This window comes from Mesocricetus auratus, unplaced genomic scaffold, assembly GCF_017639785.1.
Source record: "Mesocricetus auratus isolate SY011 unplaced genomic scaffold, BCM_Maur_2.0 Super-Scaffold_100006, whole genome shotgun sequence".
In the NCBI taxonomy this organism is placed as follows: domain Eukaryota; kingdom Metazoa; phylum Chordata; class Mammalia; order Rodentia; family Cricetidae; genus Mesocricetus; species Mesocricetus auratus.
The window spans coordinates 89952412-89969431 of NW_024429190.1; the positions used below are offsets into that span (position 1 = coordinate 89952412).

A 17020-nucleotide genomic window follows, 5' to 3' on the forward strand; every position below is an offset into this window, starting at 1 on the left:
ATGTAAAATGTTGGTGGAATGGAGGTTGAAAACATACGTCTTTTCAGAGCAAGAAGACAAGCTCAAATTTGGAAGTTGGTTATGAAGTACCCAGTTTGAGTTTCCACTTAAGAGCAAAACTTGACGATGGAAAATTTCCTGAAGCTAACTTACCTAAAAATTGAGAACTGTGTTCTGTAGGCCTGAATGTCCCTCTGATAGTACTATGCTTTTTGTTGGCAAGTCCTTTTCCTTGGGCTTAATAGACTTGAATTTAAAGTATTAGATTTACAAATAGATGTAAGAAAATAGTGCCAACCCTCTGTGGCCTATACCAAATTCCCCTTATCAGTATTTCACAGTACTGTGGTTTGTTTGTTAAAACTATAGAATTCAAATTGATGAGTAATTTACAAAGCCCCATTTTATTCTGACTTAAGGAGTGCTGTGTTGGTGGGGGAGATGTTGCTTGTTTGAAACATTACTGTATCCTGTCTTTCAGTCATCATGTCTGTGCATCCTTAACTGTCACAGTTTCTAAGACTTTCTTTGTCTTGAGGACCTTGATAGCATTGAGGATCACTGGTTAAGAAGTAGGTAGAGTGCCTCTGAATTTAAGTTTCTAATTTCATTACCAAATACAGATTGGTGATTTTCTTTGAATATGATATAACATTTGTGTTGATTTGAGTAAATATCCCTTTATTGGAGATAAAACAAGGACAAGATAAAATATATGTCCTTTTATAAATGAATATCAGTCTTCATTTGTGAAACCAAGATCTACAAATTACATTTAAAACTATCAAAATATAACTTTGTTTTTTTCAAAATTCATTTAAGCTTAAAAAATAGTAAACACATAGTTGAGAAACTCTGTGGTACAAAAAGATACGTCATAAAACAGACACGTTGGCATTTAGCTGTGAATTCCCAAAAGACTGTCTCAAGTTAGGAGTCTCCACAGGGTGCTAAGGCTCCACTAAGTCCTATGCACAGAACCTGGCATCTGTCACCTTACAGTGTCTTTGAAATAAATGAGCATTATTCTCTAGATGTAGGAGAATACACTAGAATATTTATTGTAGGGACTGGAAGAAACATGATTGTATTTTATAATTTACAAATGAATCTCACTATAAATAAGAACATTGTTTTAGGATTAATATGGTTTGTGTTGTGTACCCTTGTTAGATCAATATATAAAAAGAAATGTACTGGTCTGGAGAAAGAGTTATTAGAAGGAGGGTATTACCATGGAAATCTTTCCAGTGGTCATTCCATGAAATAAATAACCACACCAGTGCACTCTGATGCTTGTTTTGTCACATTGCATTTATAGTACTATATTTACAATCCTCACTCCCCATATAGATGAGTAGAAAACAAACTCAGTGGTTGTAGCTCATAGCTGCTTGTGATTTTACCATAGGCAATCACAGTCTTGGCAAAGATTGTCATTAATCTCTCACTCTCTTTTTCAAATGTCCAATTCTGCATTTCATGAAGTATTATACCCTGCCTCAATCTGTCCAATTGTGAGGGCCTGTAACATTTCCTTACATTCTGGATATTTCAGATTTCCCTAGTATCATTGAAGGGTAAATTAAATGGTTTAGGAAGTACACAAGGTTAATTTTATTATATGAACCCTTGGTAAACTGGATGCTGGCAAAATTTGCAGAGACAAGTGTTTTCAATAGTTTTTGTTTATTGTGGACAGTGAACAATTATAGACCTATCTAAAAGCTGTTGCTTTTATGCTGCTTCTAGATTCTTAGAGATATTTGGGGACTATTCATCTGATTTTAACAGCACTTAGTGGTTCAGGGAACATACTGCACAGGCAGAGAACTCAAACTCTGTTCCCTGAATCCATGTCCAGGGAAAACAATCCCCTAGTCTGGCCTTCAAAGTTGTATGCACACATATGGGTCATGCACACACGCACAATCCATGCATACATACACACATTTACCATGCACACATTCACACAGCATGAATATACATACCATGTGTGCATACAAAGACATACACGCATACACTACACATGTACATAAATATTAGAAGAAACAGCATACATGTATTCCAAGGCAAAAATTAGAATAACTTTGTTTTTCTTTGCTCATGAGGTACCAATTTACAGATGACACTTTAAAAATATATAACTAATTGGGGAATATTTTCCCTTCCACTGGAGGACACTTATTCTTAAACACGTGATTAAAGTGTGTAAAATGTCAATTGAAGGAAATCACACTCAGATGCACCTTTTTATAGGACTGCCCTATTATTCTTCTTAAATTGACAGCCTTAGTCCATAGTCCTACTCCCAAGTAAAAGAAGTGCATTACAATATGAGCTATAGTTAGGTGGTTGCCTGCCGTGCAAGCATGAGGACCCAACTTAGATACCCAGCACCTACATAAAATAGTTGAGAATGATGGCACATATTTGTAATCACAATGGTATAGAAGCAGAGAGGAGCAGGTCATTGGGGTTCCTTGACCTGTCAGCCCTACCTATTTGGCAAACTTCAGATCATTAAAACCCAGTCTCACAAAATTAGGAGGGTGGCCCCTAAGAAACACCTGAGATCCTGGCATTTATGCAGGTCCACATCACACACACACACACACACACACACACACACACACACACACACACACACTCCAAATGTTTGTACCGATACCATACACCATTACAAGCAGACTACTCTTTCTTATAACCACAGTCAAAAGTGTTTATGCCTATGGAATGACATGAAGGACAATTTAATAGCAGCTAGAAAAGCAGGCTGAGATCACTTGGGAACCTAAGAGTTTAAAGAATCAGGCAAGAGGTAGAAAACATATGAACTTAGGTAGTATCAACGAACAGGTCTTTTATACAAATGATCATTGGGTATGATGAACATGACTAACATGGTTATTGGCATACATATGGAGTTTACTGTGCCGCTTAAGGATGTTAGGATGGTGTAATTGCACTTTGAGGGCTGATCTCTCCAGATTTAGTATCAGACTTTGGAGCCAGAGGGCTGTTGGGTTACAATACATCAACACTTTCATGGTCATCAACCTCTTAAAATACTAACGTGGTGTGACAAGCCTGGGATGCCTTGGGAGTAGTGTCTTTTGATTGACTACACCTGCTGTGAACTTGGTGCACACATCCTGAAACAGAGCGTGCCTTTAATAAATATTCAGACTAGAATTTCACTTATTTTGTATCAGTGATTTTGGTACCGGTTATTGAACTGTAATTCTTTATAAATACAGTCATGTTTTCAATGACATGCTGAAGTGAACAGAGCAGTCTTACATCACTGTTCTGTTTCTTTTTCCTGGGTGTGTACCAAAGGGTCCATGCTATTGTTTAAATGAAGAAATAAATGTAGTAGGAAAACAGGAACTAAAAAAAAGGAAAACAGTTAAGAACATTCATCCTGTATCTTTATTTTTAAAACTATTTACATATATGAAGAGGTAAACATAGTATTGAATTTCCTCCTGGGAGGAAGTTCAGGGAAATTTGTGTTATGCCTATTCTGTGACAGCTGAATAGTTTCTAACTGTACTTGTGACTACTTTAAGGCATCATCTAAACTTTAATTTTAATGTATGAAATTAATTGTGGTCACTTTTGATAGATTTGGGGATTAATTCAGAGGTGACAAGCCATTCTGGCCAGCTGCTGTTATCAGAATTTTGCATTAGTGATGTCTTTCTAAGTAGGGAAAGATGATGCCATCATTTCCTAAGTCTTTGTCCTATTCTGTTTTGAATACAGACAGTGCCACAGGGACACCAGTAATATCAACAACGACAAGTGTGGAAATGCGCAAGAGCAATGCCGAAGCAACTGAGATCACCTCTAAAGCAGAAAAAAGCCCCACGGCAGTGGCAACCACTGGGAACAGCTCAAGTCCGTCCACAGAGACTGAGGAAGAAAAGGCAAAGAGGTTGCTTTACTGTTCGCTATGCAAGGTGGCTGTGAACTCTGCCTCACAGCTGGAGGCTCACAACAGCGGTGAGTTGCAGGCCTTCCCTTTTTATCTTAACAACTCTGCAATTACCTTCCTCTGAACAGACTAGATCTTTTGCAGCAGGGGAAACAGTGGTGACAGAAAACTGGCAATTATTACATGAACTCCAGCAGCCCATCAACATAAAAGCAACAAGCAAAATATCATTTATGTAGGGGCAAAGAAAGGTTTCTATGACTTGAGTTCACGAGTATGTGTGCCTCTGAGTGTGTGTGTGTGTGTGTGTGTGTGTGTGTATCATCAAAGAAAGGAAATGCTGTTTTAAAATGTCTAGAATTTATGTAATTGTTTCTATATTGCTATACACTTGTTTCTAGAAGAAGCTTCTGTTCCAGTGGTTCCCAACTTTCCTAATGCTGAGACCCTTTAAGACAGTTCCTCATGTTATGTTCATCCCCAACAATAAAGTTATGTCATTGCTAGTTCATATGTGTGATTTTGCTATTGTAATTTAAATGTCTAATATGCAGAATAATTGATGTGTCCCTCCAAAAAGGTCGCATCTCAGAGGTTGAGAACCTTTGCAACACAACCCAGTGGTGCTACTACACAGGCATAGTTCCCATTATGTTTGCTGTGGTAAATATTGATGTCTGAGCCAAACCAATGTTATGTGTGCCAGTGTACTTCAGAAAGCCTTCACTACGTACACCAGGGAGGCATTATTAATTTGACTGAGGCACAGAGAATATCATGGGACCAACTTGTAAAGCTGTGATTCAAGCCTATTTCTCTTACTTAAGCACTTTTAGTGAGTTATTTTTTTCTTTTAAAACAGAAAGAAGCAAACTGGAATACAAAGGAAACAATTGGTCTTCCAGTTATGGTTCCACCAAGTTGCTCCCTTTTTGTTTGTGTGTGTGAGATGTATACAAACACATACATATGTGTGTGAATATGTGTGTGAGTATATGCATGTGTGACATATATACACTTATGATTTTTTATCTGTGAAAACATACTTAAACATATGAGATTTTCTCTAATTCCTTAGTTGATTGCCAAGATCAACGTTACTCTAAAATTTAGGCTTTGGGGCCAGGTTCTGTAAATGAATATAGTGGATGGAGAATCATTGTGGTTCATGTTTTAGTTTCATGTTGTTGATGGAAATTGCACCACTAAGCAGTGGAAGTTCTGCACAGGTGACATTTAAGTGTCGACTCCATGCTCTGGGAAGTGATAGCAAATGGAGTATGGTTCCTTCAGCTGAAGTAGGCAGAGATCATGAGTTTGGAGACAGAGACACACAGACAAGCTTCCTGCCCCAAATCAGCATCTACATGGTGCAGGTTCACATTGATGTATATGTATCAATGTTTAATGAACACCATCAGAACCCATTTGATCAGTCTGTGTAATGACAGAAGTGCACTCATTTTAGAGTCCATCAAATTTACAAATCAACCATGATGTAATATGTATCCTTCCTGCCAGCTGCCTGAGTCCCACCGCTACCTCAGTTCCCAAATTACAAACAAGATACTATATTAATTATGAAACTGTTGGATGTTTACTATCTTTCTTAATGGCTAGCTCTGACTTAATTATTAACCCATAATTGCTAATATATATTTTTATAAGGTCTTATATTACCGAGAATGCAGACTTGTGTTCTCTCCTTCCAGGATCATATGGTGACTCCTTACTCTTGACTACATTTTCCAGAATTCTCCATGACTCCTAGTCCCACCTATATTGCTTCCCTATTGGCCAACAGTGCTCTATGTATAAACGAATCAGACAGACATATACACAGAAGGACTTCCCTCATCACCATGCCTGTGTGGTTTGAAGTTATCAATTTATAAGATTGGGGGCACCTTGAATTTTCATAAGAATTGTTTGATTAGGGCCAAAGGAATCTGTTTCATTATATCACGTGGGGTCATAATTTTTTGTTCCAACTGAATGGTCCTCATTTCCACTTTGTCCCAGGAAGGGATACATTTATATTTATCCAGGCACAATAGCCAGGGATTACAAGATTTTCACTTGGGGCATGGACAGGTGTCATTTTGGGTAGAGACAGAGCAGGAACCCCTGATGTCCTCTGCTGAGAATGACTGGAAACATCCCATATGAGAGTTTTAGGAGGTGAATATGAGGCTCTTGTTCCTCATGGCCTTGTAAAGGACTCTTCCATCAGCCCATGCAGACCATGGCAGCTAACCCCCAGAACACCAAGATTTTTAAATTGAATTTTCCTCTTCCTTGCATTTTCCTTCATGCACCAGAGAGGTGTTTCTATTTATGAAGTGCCAGAAGAGTCCCTGGCTCATTTAGTTCTGCTCTACACTTGAAGCATAAGGCTGTGTTACGTCTAGAGGTGGCAAATAAAGAAGACAAAAATAGTCAGTGATTTTTTGATCCCTCCCCAACACCTTGCATTTGATCTCTGACTAGCTCTCTTTCTCTTATCTGCAATAGTTTTAATAGGTCACAGTGTCTGGATTTCATCCTGTATGCATCTAAGTAGATGTAGTGATGTCCATATACATATTCTGACTGCGTGTTCACATGTGAACAGTCACATGTGTGACTGTGTGCAGTCTTCTGTAGGGAATTCTAAAGGGTGGATATAATAACAAAAGGCTCTGTGTGCTGTGAACTCATGCCAGCAATGACTGGAGTTGAAGGATTCAGCATAGAATTGTTGCAAGGAATTTTAGTTTAACTTCCTAGAATAGCAGATTCTGAGGCAGAAAACTGACAGCAAACAGATATTTGGAGAGTAAAAAGGTCAAAGCTAGGGGACTAGGGAAAAGAAAGGAAGACAGTAAAGTAAACAACATAAGCTGCTTTGCCAGTTTGTTATAGTCAACAGGAAAAATGGTTATCATTTGGGGCTGGAAAGATGGGCTCAGATGATTCAGTGGTTGAGAGTGCTTGATGCTCTGCCATAGGAACAGAAATTATTGCATAGTACAACTGGTTAAATTTCCAGCTTCAAATGCCCTCTTCTGGTTTCTGAGCTACTCACATATACACATGCAATCACACACACACACACACACACACACACACACACACACACACACAGTAGAATTTTTTTAATTACTTAATTTTTTGACAAAACAGTAAAATGAAACAAAATCATTATATCAAAGCCGGAGAAGGCAACCCAGTAGAAGAAGAAAAAGCCTCAAGAACAGGCACAAGAATCAGAGACCCACTTCTTCACACACTCAGGAGTCCCATGAAATTACTAAGCTGAAAGCTATGTTATATATTCAGAGGACCTGGTACAGATTCATGTAGGCCCTGTACTTGCTACTTCAGCCTCTATGAGTTCATGTGAGCTTTGCTCACTTGATTTAGAGGGCCTTGTTCTCCTGGCATCCTCTGTTCCCTCTGGTTCTTACAATCTTTTTCCTTCTCTTCACTGGGGTTCCATTGTCTCTGACGGGAGGGATTTGATGGAGAAATCCCATTAAATGCTGTGTGTTTGAAGGATTCCTTCTGTGCATGTTGTCTGGCTATGGATCTCTACATCAGTTTCTGTGTGCTACAGGAGGAAGCCTCTCTGATGATAACTGAATAAGGCACTGATCTATGAGTAGAGCAAAATACCATTTGGAGTGATTTTACTGATACACTTTTTCAATTTTTTGGTTTTACCCTAGGTCTCTGGGCTATCTAGTCTCTATCTGCACCCAAGAAATGTCACCTACCATCTTAAGTCTTGTGGTATGGACCTTATGTTAAGTTAGACATTGGTGTGTTACTCCCACAATCTATGCCCCTAGCATACCTTGCATGCTGGAAAGATTGTAGGTCAAAGATTTTGTGGTTGGTTTGGTGTTTATTTTTCTATTTGGTAGCCTGCAGAGTACTTTACCACCAAAGACATTAGAGCATATTGGTGAAGGCTCCATGTAGGCACCAACTCAGCTTTTTTATCTTTGATGAATTGTGTAGGTGTTGTACTTGGCAACGGGAACCTAGTCTCAGTTTTCCGAGAGCAATATATTGTCTTGTCAACATCTTGAGTTATTTGGGGTTTTCCATCAGATCACCTTGGCCAACAACTCATTTGAATTATTAGACACCTTGCTTGGTGACAAGGGATGGGCAGGTGGTACACTGTATCTTCCATTATGAGAAGACCTTTTTAAGATTACCATTGTATAATTTAGGGACTCTACACTATAATAGGTTTCTATATCATCACTTGAGTACCTCTCAGTTCCATATTTCTCTTCTTGAATTCCCCCCTTCAACTCCATCTTTGCTTCCCCTCCCTACCTGATCCTCCCATTTCTGTCCTCAGCCATCCCCAGTCTACCCATGAAATCTATTCCATTTCCCCATTCCAGGGAGAACCAATGTGTTCTCCAGTCCCTTCCTCTATATGTAAGTCTATGGATTGTAGGTTAGTTATCAGAATAAAGTAAATCTTAAAATCAAACCTCAGCTTGATCAGGAAATATAGCCCAGTCAGATTCTGTGGCTTCAGTACCCCCTTCCTCTTAGATTTCAAGGAAAGAATGACAGACTTAAGAACTAACTCTAATTATCCTTTTTTGTCTTTATAATCATTGTGCTGCTATTTCTTATTTATCATTTCCTACATTTCTTGTATAATTTCTAAAAGGATGTGGTAGTGGGGGAGTTATAAGCTATACCTCTAGTGTGCATACATAGACTTTAGAACTGTTAGGAGTTTAATGATTAAACAAAATCATGTAACTGAATTTGTGTGTGTGTAACCCAGGTTTATGCCTTTTTTAGAATAAGCAGTGGTCACATTCTCCTTCTCCCACACCAACAACATCCATTGTTTCAAATAGAGGTCAATAGGATTGTGCATAGTCCTTCACTGATGGTTTTAGAGCTGATGGCTTCTTATAGTGCTAGGTGGATGAAAATTGCTAAGTTCCGTTAGTCCATTTAATGACGTAGTTTTTTTCCTGAAGTCTTTTTTGAAGTCTTGTTCACTTTGTGACCTCTATTGTCTCTCTCCCTTGCTGAAGATCAGAAATCTTCTCCTCTTACTTCTGGAACAAGGTGTAGGTTTAAACTCAAGCATCAGGGAAAGAGGATGTTTCTTCTTTATCCAAATAAAATTTTATCTTTTTCCCACTGAGAAGAGATTATATATAAGGTGAAAATAATGCCTGCAATATCAAGTGTTAACTCTGTCTCTATGGACTGCCAAAGTAAAGGTAATGCCTTTTCAGAATGGTTCCTGATTTGTTTCTAATACTTATAAATGTATTCCTAATCCAAACAAATGATATAAGCAAAGGATAATGAGAATTTTTGTTAAATACTGTCTGTAATTTAGCCTAGTAGAATTAACTTGAAGTAATTTAATATTTACCATCAATTATACAGATTCTCTTCTCATGCGAGTATGGTCTGGAAAATTTTGTTCTCTGGGCTGTGTTTTTCGCATCTCAGTCTCTAATGGTGTTATGTTACAATATGACACTTTTTAAGAGTCAGAGATTGTGGGAGCAGTGTTTGCACAAGCACAGCTTCTAGCATATATATGGGAACTGGTGAAGCTACTTCAATTGCTTCTCTTCATTCCTTTTGCAGAGGTGTTACAATTGACACCGCACTTATTTGATTAGTACTCCATGCCATTGTATACATGATTAGAACAAACATTCCTAATTTACCATATTTAGAAGCTCTCTGGAGCTGATTTGTAAATACAAGGTCATGAGGACCCAATTCTTCCAAGTGAGCAGAAAGCCCCTTAAGACTTGCATGAGAGAGGCATAGACTTCATAAAAGATGCCTTTGAAAAAGAAAGTTCTCTCGAACATTCTACTTGTTCTACTAATTTTTACTTTGTTTTCCTCTACACACTTGAAAAGAGAAACCTTTTGAATGGTTTCTCATTCAAGCTGATGACTAATTTGGACATATTTGTCGGGTAATTACATGAAGCATTGCTCCGGTTTCGCTAACCCCAGGCAGATTTGTTCCAGGCCTCTCCACATTTTAATACACAAAAAATATTGCTATCAGAGGGCAGACTTTACAAGGTTTTAAGACACTTGAAAAGTTTAGTGTTAATAAACATACTTAGAGATTTCTCCTTTATGTTAACAAAAGAAAACTAAGAAGAGAAAGAGAAAGTTGCTTAAAAGTTATTGGGCACATGGAACACTCACAGGAATCCTTAAACAGGACATATTATAAACAGAACACTCAAGTGAAGACCAGCATTGCTTTTCCTTTTTATTGCTGAGGAACAGAGACATGAAGAAAGTACTAACTGTACAAACAGTTGTTGGAGGTGGACTATAGGATCCCCTCAACAGTCTGAAAGCAGAACTCTTGAGATGAAACAAATTCATACTTTCAGACTGATCCAAATTGATGTCTAATACCTCAACTAGTTCTCATTGGTCTTCTGCTGTGAGTTAGATACTGATAATGTGGCTATGAGCAAGACGTGGGTGGCTTCTGCCTTCAAGAAGCCCTGGGCTAGTGAAGACCAGAATCACTTGGAGACAAGCTACTTAGCCAGGGTCAGAACTTTATTAGTATTCCAACCCTTTGCTCTGCAGCTTGAAGATGACAGGAAATAAAGAGAAACAGAGATTTCAGTGGTTCACTGGTTAAAAATACTTGCTGCCCTTACAGAGGACCCAGCTTCCATATTTCAAGCACCTACATAGTGCTTCACTCTGGTTCCATGGGAGGAAGTAGCAACATTCATAGTTCACAAATCCATGAGCACACAGGCACACACACACACAATAGGAGGGTAAGAGTCCCTAAAGCAGGCAAAAGAGTAGAGAAAGTCCCCACTTACACTGTTAGGAATCCACCAAGAACATTAAGCTACACAACCATAGCATATATACAGAGGACATAGGTTAGACCCCACAGACTTCATGATTATCTGATGAGGCTCTGTGAACCCCATGAGCCCTAGTTAGTTGATTCTCTGGGCTGTTTTTGTTGTGGTGTCTTGCCCTCTCTGGCTACTATAATCCTTCACTGACTCCAAAACTCTGCCTATTGTTTGGCTGTGGGTCTCTGTATCCACTCCCATTGGTGGTTGGATAAAACCTCTCTGATAATAATTGTGCTGTGTTCTGTTCTTCAAGCATAGCAGAGTATCATTAGGAATCATTTCACTGATTGACTTCTTTTTTATGCAGATTATGTTTGGTCCTCTCCTTGGTCTCTGGGCTATCCAGACTCTGATTACTGTCCCTACAGGGAGTGTAGGCATGGGCTCCCTCTTGTGGCATGGGTTTCAATTTGGACCAGGAATTGGATGGCCACTCCCACAATTTCTGTGCACACTTTACCATAGCACATCTTGAAGAAAGGACTAATTGTAGGTAGGAGGTTTTGTGGCTTGGCTGATATCCCAGTCCTTCCAGTGGAAGCCTTGCCTGGTTACAGAAGATGATTGGTTCAGGTTCCATATCCCCCTTTATTAGGAGTCTTACTAGGGTCACGTTCATGAATTCCTGTGAGTTTCCATTGCACTAGGTTTTTACCTTGCTTCTGAAATGCACACCCCCAATTCAAATCGTCTCTTCTACTACTCTCTCCCTCCACATCCCCAACTAATCCATCCCATTCCTTTTCCTACCTGTCCCCTGTCTACCCACAAAATCTATTCTGCTTCCCCTCCCCAGTTTATCCCCACTTGGATCTTCCTTGTTATTTAGCCTCTCTAGATTGTGCATTGCGGCATTACCCTTTACTTTATAGTAAATAGTCAATTATAATTGTGCACATAACATGCTCATCTTTTGGGTCTGGTTTACCTCACTCAGAATGGGTTTCTCTAGTTCCGTCAATTTGCCTATAAATTTCACGAAATTTTTTAAACAACCAAGTAATACTCCATTGTGTAAATGTACCACATTTTCTGTATCCATTCTTCAGTTGAGGGACATCTATGATGTTTCTAGTTTCTGGATCTTACAAATAAAACTGCTGTGAACATGGTGGAGCATGTGGTAGGATGGATACCCATTTGAAATTCCTCCATTGAAAATTCTCTGTTTAGACCTGTACCCCATTTTATGTCTAGTTTCTTGAGTTACTTACCCAGGAATAGTAAAACTGGATTTGGAGTAGATCAAATCCTAATTTTCCGAGAAATATCCATATTGACTTCCATGGTGGCTACACAAGTTTGTACTCCTACCAGAAATGGAGCAGTGTTTCCCTTTGCTCCACATCCTGTCCAAATGAGCTGTCACTTGTGTTTTTGATCTTAGATATTCTGACAGTTGTTAAGATAGATAGAATCTCAAAGTAGTTTTGATTTGCATTTCCCTGATGTCCAAGGATACTGAACATTTCTTCAAGTGCTTCTTGGCCATTTGAAATTCCTCCATTGAAAATTCTCTGTTTAGACCTGTACCCCATTTTATGTCTAGTTTCTTGAGTTACTTAGATAATTTGGATATTAACCATCTGTCAGATGTGGGGTTGGTGGAGACCTTTTCCCATTTTGTAGATTTCCTTTTTGTCCTGTTCACACTGTTCACAGTGTCATTTGCCTTACGGAATTGTCAGTTTCATTAGGTCAGATTTATTGTGGATCTTATTACCTGTATTATTGGTGTTCTGCTCAGGATGTTGGCTCCTGTGCCAAGGCATTCAAAGCTATTTCCCACTTTCTCTTCTCTCAGGTTCACTGTATTTGGTTTTACTTTGAGGTCTTTGATCCACTTGGACTGGAGTTTTGTGCAGGGTGATAGATATAGATTAAATTGAATTCTTCTACAGGCCAATGACCAGTTAGACCAGCACCATTTGTTGAAGATGCTCTTTTTCATTGTATAATTTTGGCTTCTTTGTCAAAAAACAGGTGTCCATAGGTGTGTGGGTTTACATCTGTGTCTTCAACTCAATTTCATTGATCTACCTGTTTGTTTTTACACCAATACCATGCAGTTTTTATTACGATAGCAGCAGAGCTTTAAATCAGAGATGGTAAAAACTTCTGTTTTTTTTATTGGATGGATTGTTTTAGATATCATGTTTTTTTTGTTTGTTTCTTTTTCCATACTAAGTTGAGCATTGCTGTAAAGAATTGTGTTGGAATTATAATAGGAAATGTGATGACTCTGTAGGTTGATTTTGGTAGGATGGCCATTTTTACAATCCATGAGAATGGGAGATATTTCTACCTTCTGATATCACCTTCAATTTTCTTCTGAAAAGCTTAAAGTTATTATTATAAAGGTATTTCACTGACTTGATTAGAGTTACCCCAATATATTTTCAGTTATTCATAGCTATTGTGAAGCTGATTTCCTGATTTCTTTCTCATCCAGTTTGTCATTTGTATGTAGGAAGGCTACAGATTTTTTAAAATTAATCTTGTATCCAGCCATATCACTGAATGTATATATCAGCTGTCTGAATTCTCTGATAGAATTTTGGGGGTGTCTGTATTTAGTATTATATAATACACAAATAGCATTACTTTGACTTCTTCCTTTTCAATTTGTTTCCCCTTCATCTGCCTTAGTTTTCTTATGGTTCTAGATAGAACTTCAAGTACTATATTGAATGGATATGGAAAGAGTGAATAACCTTTTATTGTTCCTGATTTTAGTGTAATTGATTTGAGTTTCTCTCCATTTATTTTCATGTTGACTATAGGCTTGTTGTAAATTGCCCTTATTACGTTTATTTTCCCGCTGGAACTACTTTGGCAATTATTAGAAAATTTGGATCCAGACATTTAAAATAATTCAGATTCTTTGTTCTTGTAGTCCCACTTATGACAATCTTTATTTAAGAAACTATCAGATTTGAAATAAAAATTTATTAAGTATGATTCTTACCTAATCATTTAAGGAAAAAAGACTAATTCTAATTCCTAGCATTGGATAAGTGATTATCCATTGTGCTGTCACTAAAACCCATGTGCGTTTCTGAAAGAAGATGTGATGCCATAAGAATTTTTATGCACTATCACTTTGGATAAGTTTTCCATTTTTTTAATTCACATATGAATAAAAGAAGAGGAGATGCTCATTCGGTAAAGTAATGGCCTTGCCCCACCAGCCTGGCAATCTGAGTTCAATCAGGATGAAAGGAAAGAATAGACTCCACAAAGATGTTCTCCAGCCACCAGAGTGTCCATGACTATATGATCCCCTTAAAATAGACACACTAATCATAAATAAATTCAAATAAAAAATAAAAGACTAGTTCATAAAACCATTTTTCATGCTTTGTTAAAAATCTAGTCGGTAGGACTGTGTTTGGTTTCTTTTAAAACAATATCTATGATTTTCTAACAAATCATTTACGATTGAAGCTTTATTTGTTAATTAGGTCTTTACTTTCCCATCTTATTCACCTTTCCTCCATGCTAACACCCATGTTGCAAAGCAGACAAAGAAAGTCATAGGTTTGAGGAAGAGAGCTGTGGGAGGGGATGCTGCTTCTCTGGTATGTTGAGGCTGTGGGTTCAATCTCAGCACCACAGAAGAAGCAGGAGTAGGAGGAAGAAGGGAGGAGATGGAACAGGAGAAGTTAGAGGAAGAGGAGATGTAGGAGGTGCAAGAAAATGAAGGGGAGAAAGAGAAGGACATAGACAAAGATGTCCTAAAAATGACAGGAAGAAAAGCCCCTGCTTCCCATTTTGGAACAGTATTTAACTTGCGCAAAGTTTCTCAGACTAAACAAATAGCAAACATATACAGGGTTTCTGGAAGCCTTATGACCTATGAGGTTATGCTGTGGTTTCTCCTTTCAGGAGACATGGAGCTTCACATGGAGGCCACTGTTAGCATCAGCCTTACAGAGGTGGGACAGTCTACCTGGCATCAAAGGTGTCCTTCCTCAGAAGGGGAGTAGTCAAGGGCAGAACAGGCTCACGATGCCCTGCTGAGCAGTCCTGAAAACAGGTCTTAGTTTTGGCAAATGTTCACAGGATGCTGAAAAGAGATGTGTTATCACTGGCAGAGACATACTTTCCAGATGTCAGGATTCATGAAACTCTGCTAAGTGGGAAAGGATGGTGGGGAGCAACATGGATGAAAATGGTCAAAGACCTGAAGTAAAATCCCGCTTTCCCAAAGGTTTCATTGCTGTGTAGAATGGTGTACTGAAGAAAGACTGGTATATGACTGTGTCCCAATGGTTTGGAAGTCGTTAGTCAGTATTTGGAAACAAGCTAGGAAATCATTTTCTGTTTACTAGCACTTCAAATGGTGTTTGCTTTATGACCACATGCCAATAACCTGACCTTTCAGCACCTGTTTTGTCATCTCTAGAGAAGGGATAATAATAGCACTAAACTCAGGTTGGCAGTGAGCAGGAGAAATTTTAGCATAGGCTCTGAAATGCATTAAATATTCAATAACAGTAACTTTTAAATATCCATGATGTTTATACTGTTTTTATAATTTATTTTTTATTCATTTAAATTAGAAATAAGTTTGCTTCACATGTCAATCCCAGTTCCTTCTCTCCACCCTCCTCCCGCAACCCCTACCATGCCCCCCCCAGCCTCCCACCCTATCCCCACTTCCTTCCACACAGGGGATATTTGGAGTCTGTCATTTCACTCAGGGCAGGGCCCAGGCACTCTCCTAAGAGTCCAGGCTGAGAGATCATCCCTCTTTGTGTTATGGACACACGAAGTCCATTTGTATGGCAGGGATAAATACTGATCTACTGCCCAGGGCCCCATAGGTTGCTCAGGCCTCTTCACTGACTGTCACACTCAGGGAGTCTGGATAAGTCTCATGCTGGCCTCCCAGCTGTCTGTCTGGGGTCCAAGAGCTCTCCCCTGTTCAGATCAGCTGTCTCTGCTGGTTTCGCCAACCCATTCTTTGCCAATTTGCTCATCGTTCCTCTCTTTCTGTCACTGGGTTCCATGGGTTCAGTTCAGTGTTTAACTGTGGGTTTTTGCCTCTGCTTCTATCAGCCACTGGATGAAGACTCTAGGATGACATACAAGGTAGTTATCAATTTCATTATTGGGGAAGGGCATTTAAGGTAGTCTGTCCACTATTGCTTAGATTGCCCATTGGTGTCATCCTTGTAGATCTCTGGAAGTCTCATTATAGTGTCAGATCTCTCCTCAAAGCAATAATAACTCCCTCTATTATGGTATCTCTCATCTCGCCCTCCTCTAGTCTTCACCCACTCATGTAGAGAGAAGCCGTTTCCTTGCCAGCCGTTTTGGTTTTTCCCCATCAGTCGCCTCGGCTCTGTCACGTTGTATTCCCCAAATAACACACAAGACGCTGTATTAATTATGAAGCTGTTGACCTTGCTTGTTTCTTACTGGCTATCTCTGACTTAAGTATTTAACCTATCTAAGTATTTCTCTTACCAGATGGACATCTTACTTCTCTGGTGGGCTACATGATGACTCCCTGTGTTTCTCCTACCCAGAGTCCTCCTGGACTCCTAGTCCCAGCTATCTTGCTTCCCTATTGGCCAACAGTGCTTTATAGACATATACACAGGACTTCCCCATCACACTCAACCTTCCTCCTCCCCCATATCCTCCTCTTCCCTTCTCTTTCCCCCACACTTTACCCGAGCTGCCTGTCATCTCCCCATGCTCCCAGTTCACTCAGGAGATCCTGTCCCATTCCCCTTCTCTGGGGTAACATCCCTTAGGATCCTCCCTGTTTCCCAGACTCTCTGGAGGTGGGACTGTAGGCTAGCATTCCCCTGCCTCATGTCTAAAATCCATATATGAGTGAGTACATACCATGTTTGTCTTTTTGATATCTCACTCATGATGTTTTCTGCTAGTGCCATACATTAGCCTGCAAATTTCAAGATTCCATTGTTTTTTCTTCACTGAGTAATACTCCATTGTGTACATGTACCACATTTTCTCTATCCACTCTTCAGTTGAGGGGCACCTAGGCTGCTTCCAGGTTCTGGCTATTACAAATAATGTTCCTATGAACATAGTGGAACAGATGTCCTTGTTGTGTGAATGTGTATCTTTTGGGGATATGCCTAAGAGTGGAATTACTGGATCTTGTGCTAGACTGATTCCCATTTTCCTGA

The 17020-nt window shown here is 39.1% G+C and overlaps 1 protein-coding gene across 4 annotated transcripts in view; it reads left to right on the top strand.

The window, feature by feature from the left end:
• The window catches only part of Znf385d (zinc finger protein 385D), a 918709-nt gene that overhangs the window by 894120 nt on the left and 7569 nt on the right, over positions 1-17020 (top strand). For all 4 annotated transcript variants that reach the window (XM_040747650.1, XM_005080974.4, XM_040747651.1 and 1 more), the window contains one exon: positions 3772-4011. In XM_040747650.1, coding sequence (XP_040603584.1) covers positions 3772-4011 — 240 coding nt within the window. The remainder of the gene's footprint in view (positions 1-3771; positions 4012-17020) is intronic.